Here is a 20,812-nt window from a genome sequence, read left to right on the forward strand (position 1 = left end):
TAAAAAAAAACAAAACAAAACTTACTCTTTCCTATAATTTTTTTTCTAGGTGAAAATGTCTGCATCTCACTGTCATAACTTCTTATAATTTCCAGGATTACATTCTGGACAGTGTTTTGTAGTAAATTAAGTCAGTCCTTTACTGATCAGTTTTCTCTCTATTTTTATCAATTTGAAGTTCCAGCACCGTCAGGGTGCCTGGCATATTGGCGATTTGTGAGCTTGAATTTCCTGATTTGTAAAACATGAAACAATCACTGTCAGTAGGGATTTCTGTTTGAAAATAATTTGACACCATGAATCCCTCAATTAAATTTAGAGAACATAGTTAAATTTTCATTCACTTCCGTTTGTTTTAGAAAATTAAATAGATCATTTCAAAGAACACAAGACCTATAGTCACACTCATGGGAAATCATGTTCTTGATCTCCTGCTTTAAAAAAAAAAAAATGCTCTGTAATATCTTGCGAAAATAATTTTACTCAGAAAAGCAGCTTCCCAGCCTCTTGCCTCTTATATCTCTCACCTCTCAGTCTCAAGTGGCAGCTGGAGTGGATATTTGCACTTGAAATCAAAATGTATGGTTAAGTCTCAAAGGTCATTTGCATAAAAATTATTTTATCTTTTTGCATGTTAGAGGTGGTGGAGATACAGGGCTCTGCACTGGCTGCTCCTCCTTGGACATTTGGTCCATTGTTCATCCCAGCTTAGGAAAATATGAATATTTTCAAAAGGACTAAATTTGGGGTGATGAGAAATTTGATAAGGACTCAGGTCTGGGGACACATGTACTAATTTTTGAGAGTCTAGGAGATAAGTCCTGGGCTTCAAGAAGAGAAAATAATCTTTGCTAGCCCCCTTCCTCTTCACCCCCCACCAGTCCTTTTAACCATTTAAACCATAGGTCCGTCTGTCCTTCCCTCCCTCTTGCCCTCCCTTCCTCCTTCCTTCTCTCCCTTTCTTCCTCTCTTCTCTCCCTCCTTACGATTTTTCCTTTCCTTTCTTTCCTTCTCCTCCCTTCCCCCATTTTAAATAAAATGCTTTTAGCCGGGCTGGGTGGCTCAGGCTGTAATCCCGCGCCTTTGGGAGGCTGAGGTGAGTAGATTGCCTGAGCCCGCGGGTTCGAGACCCGCCCGGGCAGCGAGACCTCGTTTCTACAATAAATCAAAAAAATCAGCCGGGCATGGTAGCACTTGCCTGTAATTCCAGCTACTCGGAAGGCTGAGGTGGAAGGATCGCCAGAGCCCAGCAGGTCAAGGCTGCGGTGGCCGGGAGGAACCACTGCACTCCAGTCTGGGCGACAGAGTGCGACTCCAACTCAAAAAAAAAAAACTTTTTATTTTCCTCTGGGAGCAACTTTATAATCTCACAAGACAACAGGCTGGGTTCGGGACTAAGATGGCCATGGGTTGGTTTTCCTTGCTGACACTTTGCCTACTGCATCTGTCTATAATAAGCCACTGGCCTTGACTTCCACACATCTACTCTGCTATTTTACAGTGAAGAGCCCTAAGGTATGGGTAACCCACATTGTTCCTATGGCTGTCTCTGACCTAATGATATGTCATATAGAAAGAAACTGAAGACACTTGGGACAGGGGAATGGACCATCTGCATCTTCTTATTGATACTTATTCTGGGAACCATTGGACCTTCTCAGCTAAGAGGATAAGCCCGATGCTGAAAGTCACTGGCCCATAAATGGCCTCTGAAGTTCTGTGGGAATTGGGTTAGATAAGGCAAGAGATGAGCTAGGTTATGGGTATGTCATAAAAATGTACAGAGATATTAGCTCATAAAGTAATTGATATCAAAACTAAAAAGCAGGAACCCACAGAATAGTGACAATTAATCACCAGATTGTAAAGTTCAGTTTAGTCACTAGAAAATATCAGGCACCCCAACCATTTCAGCCCTTACTGTGCTTGGCCCTGTGTGTAGTTGAGGGAGGAAGGGCAGACAGGCTTGTTGGAGTCCAGCTGTGAAGCCTCCCCATGGCATGCCATTTGGAATAATGCCTTAAGGACTGTCAGCACAATTCTCCTCCAGGTGTCCCCTGCTCCCCTCTTGTTAAAGCTACCTCAAGAGATAGCGTATGTGAATGAGGAGACTCTCCATACCCAGCTGAACATGCAGATACAAAAAGAGAAGAGGTAGATGAGAAGTTTTGCTTTTAAAAAACACTCATCTTGAGATCAAGTCTTCAAGAAAATAAACAGTGATGAGTATGAATGCACCTGAACAGAGTTTCAACATACATGAGGCAAAAACTGATAGAATTCCAAGGAGAAATAGACAAAATCACAACAGTCAAAGACCTCAAAATTCCTCTCTCAGCAATTGATAAAACAGATAAACAAGAAACCAGTACAAATATAATAGACTTGAACAACACTATCAATCAACTGACTCAATTGACATTTATAGAACACTCCACACAACAACAAGAACAGAAAATACTTGTGTTTTCTGGTGCACATGGAACAGTCACTAAGGTAGATCATATTCTGGGCCATAAAACAAATTTTAATAAATTCAAAAAGATTAGAGTCATATAAAGTCTATTCTTTCTCGACAACAGAATTAAACAGAAATTCAAACAGAAAGGTATCAGGAAAATATCTGGACATTAAACACTGCTCATCTAAATAACACAAAAGTAAAAGAAAAATCCACAAGATAAATTAGAAATATTTCAAGTTAGTCAAAAATGCAAATATGACATATCAAAACTTGTGGAATGCAGCTAAAACAGTTATTAGAAGAGAATTTATAGCACTAAATGCTTATACTAGAAAGCAAGAAAAATCTCAAATCAATAATACAAGCTTTCACCCTAAGAAACTAGAGAGAGAAGAGAAATTCAATCCAAAGTAAGCACAAAGAAGAAAATAATCAAGTACAGAAATGAATAAAACAGAAAAACTAACAAAAATTGGGAAAACCAATAAAGACAAAAGGTGGTTCTTTGAAAAGATCAGTAAAACTAATAAACAGTCAAAACAATTTTAAAACCAAATCAAAGTTGGAGACTTATGCTATCTTATTTGAAGACTTATAAAGTTATAATAATCAAGACAGTGTGATACTGCTCAAGGGACAAGCATATCATTGGTAGAATACGGAGTCTGAAAATAGACCCACACAAATATGGTCAATTGAATGTCTATAAATTTATCAAGATAATTCACTGAGTGGTAAAGGATTGTCTTTTTAACAAATAATGCTGGAACAAATGAATATCTATATGAAAAACAAAAACAGGGAAAAAAACAAACTTTACTTCTTACCTCACATATACAAAAATTAACACTATTATCTTAGACCTAGTTTTAAGTGCTAAAATTGTAGGCATTCAGGAAGACAACATGAGAAAAAATCTCTATGGTTTCGATTTAATCAAAGATTTATTAAAAGGACACAAAAAGCACAAAGCATAAAGGAAAAAATTGGACTTCATCAAAACTAAAAATTCTTACTCTTCAAAATACACTAAGAAAATGAGAAGGTTACAGAATGAGAGAAAATATTTGCAAAATACCCATCTAATAAGGAAGTTTTATCCAGAATACGTAAAGAACTTCTCTCTAAGAAGACAAACAACCAATAAAAAGTGGACAAAAGATGTGAAACAGGTTTTTCACCAAAGAAAATACAAAAATGATCAGTAAGCACAAGAAAACATGTTAAGTTAGTCTTCAGCAAAATGCCAATTAATGCCATAGGGATATACCATACATAGTTATACTCCAAGAATGGCTGAAATGTAAACGATTGAAAACATATGATGTGCTGGCTAGGATGTAAATAGAACTCTCTTATCTTTCTGGTAGAAACAAAATCAAATAGTCACTATGGAACACAGTTTGACAGCTTCTTATGAAATTAACCATAAACTTACCATATAATCCAGCAATTCCACTTCACATTTACTCAACAGAAATGAAAACACATATTCACAGAAAGACCTACATGTGGACGTTCATTGATGTTTCATTTATGACAGACAAAGCTGCTAACAACACAAACATCCATCAAGTGATAGATAAGTAACTTGTGATGTGCTTACACAATAGAATTACTCAGGAATAAAAAGAATTGAGATACTGATACATGCAACAAAATGAAGAATCTCTAAAGCATTATGCTAAGTAAAAAAAAGCGAGTCACAAAGGTTGACATACTATATGACTCATTTGTATAACTGTTTGAAATAGGCAAAACTATAATGACAAGCAAACATATCAGTGGTTGCCAGAAGATGGGATGCAGGAAAGGAATTAACTCTAAAGGCACATGAGGAAATTTTGGGGGTGCTGAAAATATTCTACATCTTAATTGTGGTGGTAGGAATTTGTCAAAACTCACTGAACTGACAGTTAAAAAGGGTGAATTTTAGGGTATGTATACTCCAATAAAAAAGTCTGACTTCTAAAATAGTATCTTTCATTTCTTCATCCGTCTAATACTCTGTGACTGCTTCTAATGTGTACATCCTATCTTTGCTCTACTGGACTATATGATCTATAAGTACCTTTAGGTAGACTTTAGAGTTGAACCATCATGGATTTTATGGAGTTCATGGAATCTAGAGGAGGTGATAGCAACTGTGTTGACATTTGGCTAAATAGGTGTGGTGGTCTAGGAAGATATTTGAAAAATAGTTTGGCAAATGAGAGTTTGTGTAAAAGCTTCAAGACAAAAAACACATGTTAAAAAATGTAATGGATCCAGATGTGGTTTCTCACATCTGCAATCCCAGGGTTATGGGAGGCAGAGGCAAGAAGATTGCCTGAACCCAGGAGTTTGAGACCAGTCTGCGCACATGGCAAGACCTCATCTCTACAATAAATTTTTAAAAATTAGCCAGGTGTGGTGGTGCATGCCTGTGGTTCTGGTTACTTGGAAGGCTGAGGCAGAAGAATCACCTGAGCCCAGTAGGTCAAGGCTGCAGTGGCCGTGAGGATGCCACTGCACCCCAGCCTGGGCGACAGAGTGAGATGCCCATTAAAAAAAAAAGAAATTAAAAATAAATGCAATGGATGTTCTACTTCACTGAGAATCTATTGTAATTATTTTCACTCATAATGACTTGTGTCAGGCCTAGGTCCACACCCTCCCAACGAAAACATCCTAAAACAAATTATAAAATTCTTGGTACTAGAGTCTTCACAACCCAATGGTAGATAAATAGATGAATCTATTTATTGAATAGTTTCTATTTTCCTGGTAAGAAAACTGAGGCTCAAAGAAATTAAGTGCCCAGAGTCAGATGTAGAAAAAGCTCAAAGGCCTTTCTTCTAATTTCTTGATCTTTCTACTGCCTTGAGCATTGGTGGAATTTCTATTCAGCTTGTTAGTCAATTTTCAGGCTTGAAGAATGGAATGTGGAAAGTGGATACTCTATTCTTGAAACAACAAATAGCTGTGCTATAGTAAAGTTTTTAGGGTTTCTTACCACTACAACTTCAAGCCCTGGAGAAAAACGTGAGCTGTGTTTTTTTGTTTTTTTTTTTAATGGAGGCAGAAATTGCAGAGATTTCAATGCCAAGGTCCCCATCTCCAAAGTAATTGTTGGCTCGTGTGTGTGTGTGTGTGTGTGTGTGTGTGTGTGTGTGTGTGTTGCAGGATCCTCTGACCTTGAAGCAACTGCCACGTTCAGCTCAAGTATCAGACAGAACAGCTGCTGAGTTAATCCACCAAATAAATAGGGAGACATTTATCTGGAAACTCCTGTTCTCTACGCAGCTCCCATTAAATGGTTTGGGCAAATTTTTCTGCAAGAGACCACTAAGCTGCATTGGGAAGGGAGGAGGGGAAACCAGGAGGGAGCTTTCATTGCTGCTGCTCCTACTTCTGTAAAAATTTAATTGCCACACAGACTCCCCAAAATGCCCAACTGCCCATGGAGAGGGAGTGAGGGGTAGGAGTGATCCCTGTGTCAACACTCAGTGCAATTTGCATGTGAGTGTGCAGGAACGAGAAGAGCAGGGAAGGGTAGCAGAATGAACCGGGAATGGATACAATAAGGCATACCCAAGAGATAAGGCCTCACAGAAACTGCTTTCCAAGGACAGCCAACCTGTCTTGTAGTGTTCTTCTCCCATCTTATTATTATGTTGCTTTCTCAGGTTGACTAGGGTATGGTGCAATTTTTTTCAAAATAAATTCAAAAATTAATAACTGAAGTAAATCAGTCGTTACTTATACCAAACTCTGTACTGACTGAGCATACAGCAAGGATGACTCAGAAGGGTGGAAATTAGAAGGCGATGCTGTAGCTAAAGACCAGTTCGTGTATAGGGGTTTTACACAATTTTCTGAAAGGAATGGGGGATATGACAAGGCTCTAGGTGTATCTGACAGAAGGATGGATGGAAAGTGGGGCTTTTTATGACATTCAAATTCACCACAGGGCTGAATCCAAAACTTGATTTTTTTTCTTAGATAATGCAAGTGGGGAAGGCAAAAATGCTCCTCTGATCTAACAAGAAGTCCTGTCCCTCACTGCTAGAGGGAGCTGATGTCGGGTTTTTACCATGACCAGTTTTTTGTCAATGTGCTTGGGCAAGGAGAAAAGGTTCATGATAGAGATTGTCCAGTAACAAAATCAAGGGCAATTTTCACTGTGTGAATGGAAGTGAGAAGAACACCTGGGAATGGACCATTTGCCTTCCTGAAAGGTTTACCATTCAGCTGATGGGAGCTGAAGTGAGTTTATAGATCAGCAAGTGAGCCTGAGATACTTTTAGGTTTCTAAGGCAACATCATGCTCGGGCATGGGACCATCTAGTCAGGAAGGGTAGGACCACCAGTGAATCAAGGAGAACTCTTGTATCATAGTCTAAATGTTCAAGGTAAGACTAATGATAACATGTGAAATACCAACAATCTAACCTTGAACTGGACAAATATTAATCTGGTTGCCTAGGTTCTGAGGTGGCAAAGGTGAATCTGGCCTGCTACTATGTGAGGTTTCCATCGACGGGCCCTATCTCATTTCAGGGAATAAAGAGTGGCATTCCTTTATGAGCAGGTTTCCTTCTCTGTGTAAAACACCCTTCTTCAAACACCGAGAACACAAGCAAATTTCTTGGCAATACTGAATGTCAGTCCCCTTCCTCACCTGCTCCACCTGCCATACCCTCGTCTCCCTAGGCAGGCGTGTGACTATCAGCATACATGGCATGGGCTGAGGGATGACATCCATGAAGCATAACACTCCCCCTGCAGCCTCAGAGAAGCATTGTAAGGATATACTCTATATGGTGACAAAGCCCCAAATTGAATCTCAGAATGTAAATGGAACCCTTTAGACAATTATTCAGATCCACAATTAGATCCTGGTTCCAATTAAAGCACGAGGTTTTCTCTCTCCCCGTTTGCCTCACTGAGTCCATGGCCAGTATTTCCTCCCATTGCTTTTTACCACAAATAATGTCTGGAGGAGGAGTCAGGCAGCTGAGCAGACGGTAAGGACACTCAGAATACTCTGGGGTGCACAGGTTTCTGACTGACTGTTAGACATTGGGGGCAGGCCCTGCTCACACAGTTAGAGACACAGCAGGGACCCATGGAGATCCCACCACCATTATTGAGCAGACGGCTAATGAGGCAGAAAGGAAGCCTATGGTGGGAGCTTCTGGAAGAGTCAGTGCCAACCCAGGGAAAAGTCAGTGAGCCAGAAATAGTGGAGGTTTTTCGGCACCATTAGTCCTGAACTGCTTCTGGACTGCAGGAACAGGGAGTTGAGTCTCAGGCCCAGTAGGGTCATTTGCTCAAAAGTGCATGTGGGTTTAAATCTTTAAATATTAGTAATCAAACTGAAAAATATTATTAATTAAATTCAAAAGGCTATTAAGGGAGTAAGATATGAGTCCCAAAACAAACCTCACAACAGTAATCAAGCAAAGGCTTGACTATGAGAAAGGAGACTTAAAAAGTTTGTGACTTTATGGCTTTTCTTTGGCTCTAATTCATTATGGCTGGTAAGTACACATTGATTTTCTGGCTCTATTCGTCCAAGTCTCTACACCCAGGGCATCTTTCTCTCAGGGAACCCCTCTCGTGAGAGAAACATCATAGTCTGAGGGTTCTAAAAGAACCCATCTGCTCACCCACGTGGAAACTGCTAGCGACATCATTGACGGGAGTCATAATGGCCCCCTCCTGGGCATCTCTGGCATAAGCAGACAAAATGCTGCCACTTAATTTATGAAAGCCTGTGCTGTCCTGGATCAGTCCTTTGCTGCTTCTCCTTCTGCTTTATGAGCAGTGAGTCCTCATGGCATTATGGACACCCTTTGAAACTGGTCTCCCCTAATACCATTCTGGAGGGTTCACTCCTACCGGATTACTGAATAATTGCCCACTGAGTCACTGTTCTGAGTCAGGGTTCCCCTCCACGCAGGAATAGGTAATGGAGCAATTCTCCTCAGGAAGGTGCCTTGAGGTGATTGCATCGTAGGGAGCTTGAGGCCTTGAGTATTATCTATGAATACATTCTTTTTAGATGACTGAGCCTCAAGGTTTGGGGAGAAATTCATCTCTGGGCCTACAGAGGAGGAATATTATGGAAGAAACTATATAAGATGTTAGTCAAGGGAAAAGAAAATATTTCCTACCCATTAGAGTAAAAATCAAGCACTGAATCTGACTCCAGATGTAGTGAAGTATAAGAAAAGCCAAAAGTGCTAGGCAGATTGCTAACTCCTGTGAGAAAACAAGAAGAAAGCTTCACTGATGTTATCACAAATCATTTTTTTCAGCATCATCTAGATGAACTCTTTATTTTGTTATGGAGCCCTACTACATGCTCCTTGTGGGGTATTATACTACTTTTTTTCAGGAACCAGTTCCTCTACACTCAACTTTCACTACATATGTAAAAACTCCCACAAATTTTCTAGAAAAAGTCTACTTCATCTTTTACCTAAAACCACCTCAAAAGATTTCCTCACTCCATTTATCTTTGTCAACTTTTCATCCATGAATATAAATATCGGACCCCAAGTTGTGTTACTTTTAATTTTCCAAAATTAATTTCTTTTTATGACCTCATGAAACTAAGGTCCACTTGAGCAGATACAATCAAGATAATAGTTTTTGTTGTTGTTGTTGTTGCTGTCAGAGTCTTACTCTGTCACCCAGGTTGGAGTGCAGTGGCATGATCATGACTCATCACAGCCTCAAACTCCTGAGCTTAAGTGATCCTCTTGCCTCAGCCTCCCAAAGAGCTGGGATTACAGGCATATGCCACTACGTCTGGCTAATTTTTTTATTTTTTATTTTTTTGTAGAGACAGTGTCTCACTATGTTGCCTAGGCTGGTCTCGAACTTCTAGGCTCAAGCAATCCTACTACCTCAGTCTCCCAAAGCACTGGTATTACAGGCATGAGCCACTGTGCCCAGCCAGTATGTCATTTTTTGATATATGAAAAAATAGTTTGTGGTTCATAATCACCTGATGACCCAGGAGCGTGGAATTAGAGTGCTTCTTTGACAGCCTCTAGTCTTGGCAACATTCACACTTCACACATCATTTAAGAATGCTCATGAATAACCATGAACATTCTTCCTTGAGAAGAAATGGAAAAAGATTTCTTCTAGGGACTCTCTGAGACATGCAAACTTCTAACCAAGTGTTAGGGAGATGTGGACTTCAAACTCTCACTATATAAAGAAAACAAGGTATCGAGTCTCTTTTAAAAAAAATCTCCATGGAGGAAAACCTGTGCTTCTCGGCTCCCAGGAACGCATGCTTAGGAAGCACAGATTTAATCAAGCCAAGACCATCTTTGTCCAGCCGTAGCCAGCACACTCCCAGAATCCACGAATCAGAGGTTATTTTCCAGAGCAGACTTAAAACTCAATTCAAATGTACTCCTTGGGAGTTGCTGGGAACAACACGAAAGCAGGTGATTAGTCTTTGGAAGCCCAGGGAGGACGCAGGGAAAGTTGAGCAAGGGCAATGGCCGTTGCAAAGGAAGACCAGGGACACAGCATTCACTGCAGACGAAGTAGCGCTCAACGGCATGCCACAGGGCCAGGCTCACTTGTACTCCTCCCCTGGGAAGCCAGGTGTGAGGTCACCACACACGGGCAGAGTGAAGTCAAATCTGTTTTGTTTTGTGTTTTCTTTTACATAAGATTAAAACAAAACAAACAAAAAAACACAAGCCAACATATGGGGTTGAGTTGTTTCTGTATTTTTCTCCTGGCTGCAGTTTCTCTCTGCCCCTTTGAAAGCCCTCTTTTTTTTTGCTGTGGGCTATGCCAGTGGGACCCTAGGGGGCATGGGAAAGCATTCAGACATGGGTGCATCAACACTAACCTGAGAAGTAGCTGCAGGTGCACTAGTTTCCTTACCACTCACTGCTGCCCTCTCACTGGTTGCGGCTCCCACCACTTCTGCCTTCTGCACATTCGAATCCTCAGAACCTGGAGGCCCTATTTGCCCCGGACCTTCGCTCCCTGGGGTGCAAGGTGGGTTGGTGGTGGCTTTCCGGGTTTGGCCTTTATACCAACTAGGGTAAAACAAGGGATCCGCAGTTTCCGCTGCTGCAGGAACTGGAGTTTCAGACTCTGTGCTCTGCTGAGAGCCAGTGGACACAACCTCCCCCTTAATCAGGACAGATAAATTCCAAAGTAAAAAAAAAAAAAGAAGAAGAAGAAAAATAAAAGCAGTTGATTTTCATTTCCTTTGGGTTTGAACACTGCGAGCTCCCCGTGTGCAGTGTCTGACTTAGTGGGTGTTTTGTTTCATCCCACCCTATGGAAGCACTAAGCGCAGAATGTTGACAACAGTACCCCACTGTTTGGCATCTGGATATGCACACTCTTCTCCTCTGTACTTTTCTTTTCTTTCACCAGGTGGAAGCCTGGGTGAGTAGAACAGAAGCCTCAAGTGCAAATGGCTTTTAAGATATCAGATATGGCAGGGCCCAACTATTGCCCAGAACTTTTTTTTTTTGGCATTATATGTAGGCACCACAAACCTCTTTTTAAAACACAAAAATTGATCTCATTGATCAAGTCCAACCCTCATTTAGTTACTATACCTCTTTTAATTTCAATGCAATTGGTATGCCCAGCGTTTCAAGATTTTAGAAACTATAAATAACATTTTAGCCTGGTTTCCTGAGGAGACCAGAAATATAATTTCATCTCTGGGTTTTGTTTCTACAAATGATTTCAAACCACTCTGAAACCAGGTACAAAGCTACGACGCCTCTCTGATGAGTCTGCACTATCCACAAACTCAACAGTTTGGGATCCTGTCTGCTAACATATGGAGTCAGCACGAAGGTTTAAACACTGGACAGTGACACCTTAGAAACATGAGGTCAGCCAATTAGGTGCAGCACCTGAGATTTCCTAAAATATGTTTTAAACAATTCTGTCAACACACAATATTATCAAATGACAAATCCACAGAAAACCAGGTTTCATTCGGTAGTCCACTGATGGAAAGATATACAAGTTGTAGTTCAGCAACTGGAACATAAGTTAGTGTAGTTTCTCTATTTATTTCCTCTATTTTCTACAGAAAGCTCAAAGCTCAAAGAAAGCATAACCACTTTTATTTCTTACCCTATGTCCTTTTTCATCCTATACCCCATATCTGTATTTACTAAGTAACAATCTCCATGATACTTGCTCTCTATGAATTAACATGTTACACACTCATACACACAAAGTTTCCAGACAAAGATGGTTGAGATTTGGGGTATTATTGATGAAAAAATTGTATTAAATTAAGCTTTGCCAACAAACTATAACAACAATGAACCTGTTGAGTCACCTAGAGGATTTTTCTCCCCAACATTGTGACTGTCTTGAAATCTTTTGTGTGTCACATACAAACGTCTGGCATACAGTTATCTTTTTCTTTAAGTAGAATAAATTGTTTAGGCTGTGTGTCTTATAGGAAGAGACTCATGAGCAGTTACCTGTGTCACCGGGGCAGTTGGCAGGGCTGGAGGTGACTCTAGTGAGGAAACTGAAAGTGCCTCAGGGGAAGCCAGTTGACAGGGCTCCAAGACTTTTTCTGTGCGTTCTTCTTCTCCTGGAGATTCTGTTTGAACGTTTTCTACCTCTTCCACTTCTAGTGCTCCTCTCTCCCCTTCTCCTTCTCCTTCTCTTTCTCCTTCTTCTCCTTCTCCTCCTTCTTCTTCTTCTTCACCTTCATCCTCATCCTCTGATAAGGTAAGGTATCTTTTAAATTGTTACAACTATGCAGCAGAAATCGTTAACGGTCAGTACTTATAGTCTAGGCTCATGTCTGGACCAGAGAAGTCCTCGCCAACAGACACCTGACAATGGTCCAACTAAGCTGTGTGCTTCTACTGAAATGTGGACAGGACAAATGTGAAGGAACTAGCCCATTCTCCCTGCTCTCATCCCCAGCACAAAGTCCTCACCTCCACTGTGCACCATCCATCTTACCCTACAGAATCTGTTCACAGTTTTGTCACAGTTTGCAAGCTCCTGGATGACTGGGATTGTCACTTATTTATCACTGTCAAGTCAAATCTAAGTGCAACTCTCTTCCCCATCTCAGAAAACATACAAAACCCTTTCTTTAATTTCTTACATTCTTTGTTCAGTGAATACTGACTTTTGCCACAATTAATGTTATGGCTCTTTTGTTGACCCACTGATTTTAATATTCCCTCAAGGAACATGAAGGACAGACAAAATTAAGTCATTACAAAATGGTTCATCCTGATGATTTTCCTTTAAAATTATGTCTGTAGGCACTGGTGCAACCTCATGGCATTTTTAGTAGTCTAGCCGAGGGAGGTGGTCATCTAAATGGGCTAGGATGAGTCAAGATGATCAAAGTTTTGATCAGCTTCAAGGTTAATTTCTCTTTTCAATTATTCCATTTGGGTAAATTTCCAGGAGTGAGATTTTTGGGCCAAAGGGTAAAGATGTGTTTATAGCTCACGGAGTACATCTAGTCACATAGACCCAGTTTAATTTCTAGGTTGTGACTTACTCTATGACTTGTTACTATTTCTGCCCTTTAAAGTTTTATTAAATGAAGGTGCTACAATATCTATCCCCGATGTCTCCTGTGTTTTGTTTTTAATCTCATCCTAAACCTTGCTCCTGACAGCACTTTAAATCATCGTGGCCAACACTTTGTGTAGGGTTGAAGTTGAGGCATCATTATCACCATCAGTTAGTAACTATTTGACTATTCAGAGTCAAATTCTTGATGTGGCATTAAAATAGGCATTACGATATGCAAAACTAAGTAATCACTGTCAACAAACTATATCATCCTGTAATGAAATAGAACTTCACATTAGATTATGAGCCTTGTAAAGTTGTCAACATCGATTCTGGAGGCGATTCTGAATGCCCTTTCCTCCCACCCAACCCTTCTGCAGCATTCACACACCTGCAACTTTAGGCAAATTGTCAAAAGAATAACAAACCTCTGTAAAAATCAATTTCACGTATAATTTTTTCTTCTCTATTGAGGTTGACTGTGAAGTGGTTCATGTTTTCATAGCCATGTTCTATTTTTTCCATCTGAAATGCCTTCGAAGCTTCAGAGATTCTGCAACAAAGACAAGTTGCCACTTTCTGTCACTGCTTAAAACGTGATAACCTTGAGTAAAAGTGAAAATATGCATTTTTTCCATAAAATAGAAATTGCTTACTTTTGTAACAGGGTTTTGGCATTCTGTGAAAGCAAACAAAAGATAAGCTTATTTAAAATATATTCAATAAACACAGTGGTAAGACTTAACTCTTTCCTCTGTTAACTCTGAGAATCTCATAGCTTAGTTTCTAAAATATCACAAATAACTGCTGTTTCATGTCAGAACTCTCTTAGATTTAAGCAATGCCAAAGGCATATTTTTACTAAATTGTTTTAATAGATGAATATATAAATTAACGGGGGTTTATATTTCAGTCAGTCAATAAATAAAAAATGAAATGTACATAAAATAATGAAAATATGATAGCAGCTAATTTTCCACCACTTACCTTTGGGGTTTGTTTTTTTGGTGTCAAGAAGCGACTTACCTGAAGAAACACTGCCATTTCTGGCTCATCCATGAACTGGATTCCTGATTCAACCAACTTTGATACATTCTCCAAATGATCAGAATACTTTTTTATCAGAGCACGGACACGTTCCAGTTTTTCCTCCTGGGTACGGGTAATGACTTGAGTCATTTCATTCTTCCTCTTCTCCAGAATGCCATATAGGTAATCAAACTTCTCACAAAGCTCCTGTTTCTGTTTTCTGCAACACTCCTATTAGTTGGGTTAGCTAATATTAGAAAATGTTTGAAAGAGTCTATTTGGAGAAATCATCTAGACATCTTGGGAGAAAATAACATTTACTTATGTATAATATTTTTTCTTTTCCCTTAAACTGTCCCTGTAGGTATAGATACCTGCTACGTTGATGCTTTGGAAATCTCATTTTTAACAAATATGATAATTTAGATAATTTAAAAATCAAAAAAATTGGATTAATAAATCAATGACTTTCAATCTTTTGTTCTTTTTAAGTGGAGAAATTCATAGAAATTGAGAGAAATTTTCTTTTATGTTACATTTGGGTTATAAAGTTATAGATTATATTTTGCTTTGGAGTGTGTGTGAATGTGTGTAGTATGCGTGTGCAAAGAAAACACCATGGCACTTCTTGTCTTGTGCCCTTCTGGCTCTGCTCCACCCATACTGATACTATTCTAATTTCAATCCTCCCATGTGAAATCTGTAACTTCCTAAGAGCTAGGATTCACTCCTTCAAGCCAACTCTCAAACTGCAATCAAGTTAATTTTTTCAGAGCATAGTTCTTTTTTGTTTTTTTTTTTTTGAGTTAGAGTCTCGCTCTGTCACCCAGACTGGAGTGCAGTGGCCCCACTGCAGCCTCGACCTGCTGGGCGGCGATTCTTCCACCTCAGCCTTCCAAGTAGCTGGAACTACAGATGCACGCTACTACACCCAGCTGATTTTTTGATTTATTGTAGAGATGAGGTCTCGCCAAGTTGCCCAGGCGGGTCTCGAATCCGCAGGATCAGGCAATCCACTCACTGGAGCACAGTTCTAATCACGATTTTTTCTGTTACGACTCCCCATTACCCAAAGAAGAATACTTAAACATCATAACTGGCTTTCAAGACTCTAAGCAATCTCAGAGACTTTGCTGGAATACCATTTCTTCCATAAAGCTTCCTTTGATCATTACATCTGAATGCCATTTTTTAAAAAATCAGGCAGCCCCAGACCAGAATAGTTTCAGAGAAGTCCCTATCTTTTAACCTTCTGAAATCTCATAATAGTTACCATTTGTGGCATATACATTTTTCCACCAGATCTTCTATCCTGTACTCTCTAAGAAAGGGAAATATTGGATCTGGTCTTTGTTCTTGGAGAAAAAGCCTGTATTGGAAGTCTGGCTTGCACATTTGCCTTGTGAGGCTGAAGCATCTCAAGTACCACCTAGCTCACTTTACTCTGAGCCCAAGTTTAAATCATAACGAATTATCCAGTTTGCTTAGTCATTGACCTTTGGTTCCAGTAAGCTTGGTGTGTGTGTGTGTGTGTGTGTGTGTGTGTGTGTGTGTATGCCAATCTCCTTGGATCTGACCATAGTTGGGTCCAAGGTCTTTATACCTGAGAGCAGATTATGAGACATAATGATCTAACCTAACTCTCCTGACCAAAGAGGACTCCTTAGGAATCCAACTAATTTATCTCTGTCATCTGTAACTCTTCTATGGTCCTTATTACATTTTCTTTCATTTTAGTAAACACTGATCTCTTTAATGTCATGTATTACTTTTGTATTTTACATGAGATTCTTAAATATCTAAGTCATAGTGTCCTTGAAGGTAGAACCTGGGTCTGCCTAGGACACACAGCACCTTAGATAGTAGATGCCCAGTAAATATCTACTGAATGGACTTTACAAATTATGTTTTATTTTCCCCCAATTTCCCTACTATTCTCAGAGTAACGGGGGTGGAGAGAATGACCTAAACCAAAGGGTTAATTATGAAGATACTCCACAAATGTACAAGGAATACATTCCTCACACCACTTTCTTCCTTGGAACAGTTAAGTCTCATCATGGTTTTTCCCTCTTTTCTTTGAGACTTGCTCTGTCACCCAGGCTGGAGTGTGGTGGTACAATCTTGACTCACTGCAGCTTGGCACTCCTGGCCTCAGTGATCTTCCCAGTTCAGCCTTCCAAAGTGCTGGGATTACAAGTGTGAATCACAGTGCCTGGACTCTCATCACAGTTTCTAACCAAATTATAATGCATGGAGGAGATCCAATGATGCCATCCATTTTAATAGTAAATACCTGTTACTGCTGTCATCCATCCATCCATCCATTCATTTAGCCAACAATTCTTTTTTTAAAAAAATATTTATTTGTTATAAAGATGTAGGTTACAATTCAGGGTTAGATATACAAACATTGATCATGCAGGTACCCTTGTTGATGAGGTATGTCCCTCCCTCCATTAGCAGTTTTCCCCAACTGCCAGTCCCACCCCTCCTTCCCCTGACAGTTTTCCGCTACTGCCAATTACTTTCTTAGAGCATTATATTTGTTTAAGGTCACCTTATAAGTGAGAACATACGGAACTCATTTCTTTGTTTTTGTGATAAATCACTGAGTATGATCAACTCCAAATCCATCCAATTTTACAAAGACCATATATTTGTCCTTCTTTATGGCTGCATAAGATTCCATTGTGTGTATGTACCACATTTTTTTTCATCCAGTCCAGCTTCGATGGGCAACATGGTTGGTTCCATGTTTTTGCTATTGTGAATTGAGCTGCAACAAATATATGTGTGCAGGTATCTATTTTATAGAATGATTTGTGTTCCTCTGGGTGCATTCCCAATAGGGGAATTGTTGGGTCATATGGAAGGTCAATTTCTAGTTCCTTCAGAAATTGCCACACTGTCTTCCAAAGAGGTTGTATTAGTCTGCATTCCCACCAGCAGTGTAGTAGTGTTCCTTTTTCTCCACATCCTTGCCAGCATCTGTTTGTTTTATTAATGATGGTCATTCTTACAGGGATTAGGTGGTATCTCAATGTTGTTTTGATTTGCATTTCTTTAATGATGAGTGAGGCTGAGCACTTTTTCATGTGTCTGCTGGCCGCCCGCATATCTTCTTTTGAGAAGTGTCTATTCATATCTTTTGCCCACTTTCTAAAGGGACTGTTTGTGTTTTTCCTTTTGGTGCTTTTGAGTTCCTTCTGGATCCTAGATGTTAGGCTTTTGGCAGATAAACAGTTGGCAAATATTTTTTCCCATTCTGTGGGCTGTCTCCCTGCTCTCTTGATGGCTTCTTTGGCTTTGCAGAAGCTTGTCAGTTTAATGAGGTCCCACTTGTCTATCTTATCTCTTATGGCTTGGGCACTTCAGGTTTTGATCAGGAATCAGTTGCCAGTTCCAACTTCCATAAGAGTGTTTCCTGCATTTTCTAAGGTTCTTACAGTTTGAGGTTTTACGTTTAGGTCTTTGATCCATTTAGAGTTAATTTTTGTGTACGGTGATAGGTAGGAATCTTGTTTCAATCTTCTGCATGTGTTCAGCCAGTTTTCCCAGCATCATTGGAATAGGTTCTCCTCTCCCCAGTGGTTGCTATTGGGGGCTTTGTCAAAGATGAGTTGGTTGAAGAATTGAGGCTTTGCTTCCGGAATCTATCCTGTTCCATTGGTCTATGTGCCTGTTCTTGTACCAAAACCAGGTTGTTTTGATTACTGTAACCTTATAATTTAGTTTGATGTCTGGAAGTGTGATACCTCCTGCTTGGTTTCTTTTGCAGAGGATTGTTCTGGCTATTCGTGGTCGTTTATGTTTCCATATAAATTTCTGTATTGTCATTTCCAGGTCTGAGAAGAATTATGTCGGTACCTTAATGGGCATTGCGTTGAATCTGTAGATTGCCTTTGTTAGGATGGACATCTTAACAATGTTGATTCTTTCTATCCATGATCATGGGATATTTTTCCATTTGTTTGTGTCTTCTTGGATTTCTTTGAGCCGTGTTTTGTAGCTCTCATTGTAAAGGTCTTTCACTTCTCTGGTTAGGAAGATGCCGAGGTATTTCATTTTTTTGGTGGTTATTGTGAATGAAATTATGCTTTTAATCTGGGTCTCTGCCTGCTTGTTGTTGGTGTAGAGAAATGCAACTGTCTTTTGCACATTTATTTTGTACTCCAAGACCTTCCCAAAGTCCTTTATCAGTGCAAGCAGGGTTTTGACAGATTCTCTTGGATTTTCAAGGTATAGAATCATATCCTCAGCAAAGAGGGATAACTTGACTTCCTCTTTTCCTGTTTGGATACCCCTGATTTCTAATTTCTAATTTCTTGTCTAATTGCCTGAGCTAGGGCTTCCAACACAATATTGAACAAGAGGGGTGAGAATGGTTAACCTTGTCTTGTTCCAGTTTTCAGAGGAAATGATTCGAATTTCTGACCATTTAGCAATATGCTATCTGTGGGTTTGTCGTAGATTAGCTAGCAATTCTTAAGCACATCACTTATGCCATGCACTATGCAAGACTATGGGGATCCACAAATGAATTAAACCTAGTTCCTTTTCTCAAGGAGCTCACAATTCATTGAATGAGAAAGACTATGGGCCAATAACACAGTTCAATATAGTAGTAGGCTGAATAATGAAAATGAATGTTAGAGATCTATACCAGGTTTTATAGAAGCACAGAGAAGGGACCTCAGTCCAACCTTTCATGTAGCTGAGGTACATTTGAGGGTTCAGGAAAAACTTCTGAAGAAGCGGTGCCTGAGATTGCCCTTAAAGGATGAGTAGAAGGGGAGGGGATGAAAACGTCTGGAGTCCTGGCAGTTGCCAAAGTAACAAGACAAGAGCCCATGAGTCACATCAAGACATGGAAATCGTTGAGTTTACCTAATCTCCTTCCATTTTCCGCCCATTAGCCTGAGATTTGGATGGCTACAACCGGGCCTAGAAACTGTAACCTGTTAATAGCTTTCCAATCAAACTATCTTTCGGTGTATAAACTTCTGTTCTAAGCTTACAGACAACCACGTGCTCACTGCACATGAAATATGCTGCTCTGATATTTAGAAACTCTTTTTCTCACTGTGAACATACAAATTATTTCCAGCTTGTTCTTCTAAAATGAACTGAGCTCTTGAAACATTTTTATAATGCGTGTTATATTAAGATGTAATACTGGTAGAATGTCTTTGTTTCATAAGTTTTCGCATATGTGATTTAATAGGTGGGAGAATATTCAAATTTATGACAGCCAAATTATTTATGATGAGATTGATGGGAAGTCATGTATATTCGAATGTATTCTTGCAAGTCAAATAAAGAGTAGATCACTTATTTCAACCATAGAAATGTTATATAGTGGTTTAAATGGAACCACTACTTTCATTCCTATATTATTTTCAATTCCAAGCATTATTTTATTTATATTCTGCTTTTTCATGACTTGTACTATGTGAAATTTTAGTAAAATTATCATTTTAATAGCAACTCTTCTTTGCTTATGCTTTATAGTGTAGAAAATGCTAACCCATGCATGGTCTATGCTTTATTATAATTATTATACTACTACATACTTTGCAAAGCACTTATAATATTACCTGGCACATAGTAGGCACTATATCAGTATCTATTAAAGTTCAAATTCCTTAATTTGAATTATTCAGTTGTGGAATTCTGAAGCTGCATGGAATATCAGAAGGAACATGTTTCAAATCAATCATTTCATTCATGTGGAAACTGAAACCCTGCAGAGCTGTCACTTTCTCAGGACTATCCTACCATTTATCATTGATGCCTGGCCTAGAGTCAAGGTCTTCGAACTTGTAGGTCATTGCCACTCTTATCACAGCCAGCTGGGCCCATACTTTTAAGTAATTTGGGGAAAAAAATGTATATGAAGTGGTTGTAAGCTGAATATATGCCTTTGAATAAATTAGAACACTGAAAGTAGATTTTTTTTTTGAGTTGGAGTCTCACTCTGTCACCCAGACTGGAGTGCAGTGGCCGCTCCCGGCCACTGCAGCCTCGACCTGCTGGGCTTCGGCGATCCTTCTGACTCAGCCTTCCAAGTAGCTGGAACTACAGGCGCGTGCTACCATGCCCAGCTAATTTTTGACTTATTGTAGAGATGAGGACTCGCCAAGTTGCCCAGGCAGTTCTCAAACCCATGGGATCAGGCAATCCACTCATCTCAGCCTTCTAAAGCGCTGGGATTACAGGCTGAGCCACCGAGTCCGGCTTGAAAGTAGGTTTTTTAAAGGCAAAGAGCCTCAGATTGTTCCAGAATTGTATTCATTAGTTCATTTCTTTAACAAACTTCACTAAGTATGTACTGTGTTTCCGGCATTGTATGATCTAAAAACCTGCAATGTTTTTCTAGGAGAATAATAGGTATAAAATTATCACAAATGATAAATATGTCATATGAAATTATTATGTTTTCTAATTTCTAACAGAAAAAAATTTTTACTCTTGTTTAATTTGCTTTTAACATAATTATATGCAAAATATGGTAAGATTTAGACAAATCCATCTTTTGAAATGGGAAAAATCCATGCTTCATCCTTAGAATTATGAATGGGGACTTAAACATTTTTGGAAGCTAATTTAAGATGTTCAGGTTAACCTAGTGTCAGACTCAAATGCGAATACTCCATAAAATGGAAAGTCTCCTATCTTGTCATACTCTGTGAGTTAGAACCAACACATGAGAGACTAACTTAGGTGTCCTCCAATCTTTCTTGCTACGAGACCATCAAA

At 39.5% G+C, this 20,812-nt stretch overlaps 1 protein-coding gene across 3 annotated transcripts in view; it reads right to left on the reverse strand.

Annotated features, from left to right (window-relative positions):
- Positions 1–20,812, reverse strand: part of TRIM55 (tripartite motif containing 55) — a 48,330-nt gene that overhangs the window by 8,465 nt on the left and 19,053 nt on the right. Inside the window, exons 5-9 of one of the 3 annotated variants that reach the window (XM_008068557.2) lie at positions 14,048–14,281; positions 13,678–13,700; positions 13,450–13,574; positions 11,953–12,200; positions 10,335–10,622 (exon numbers count right to left, since the gene is read on the reverse strand). The exons of 1 other annotated variant lie outside the window; for it this stretch is intronic. In XM_008068557.2, the coding sequence (XP_008066748.1) occupies positions 10,335–10,622; positions 11,953–12,200; positions 13,450–13,574; positions 13,678–13,700; positions 14,048–14,281 (918 nt within the window). The remainder of the gene's footprint in view (positions 1–10,334; positions 10,623–11,952; positions 12,201–13,449; positions 13,575–13,677; positions 13,701–14,047; positions 14,282–20,812) is intronic. One more of the 3 variants, XM_008068562.2, reaches the window with a different exon arrangement.

This window comes from Carlito syrichta, unplaced genomic scaffold (assembly GCF_000164805.1).
Source record: "Carlito syrichta isolate Samal-C Ts95f unplaced genomic scaffold, Tarsius_syrichta-2.0.1 Scaffold109629, whole genome shotgun sequence".
Classification (NCBI taxonomy): Eukaryota; Metazoa; Chordata; class Mammalia; order Primates; family Tarsiidae; genus Carlito; species Carlito syrichta.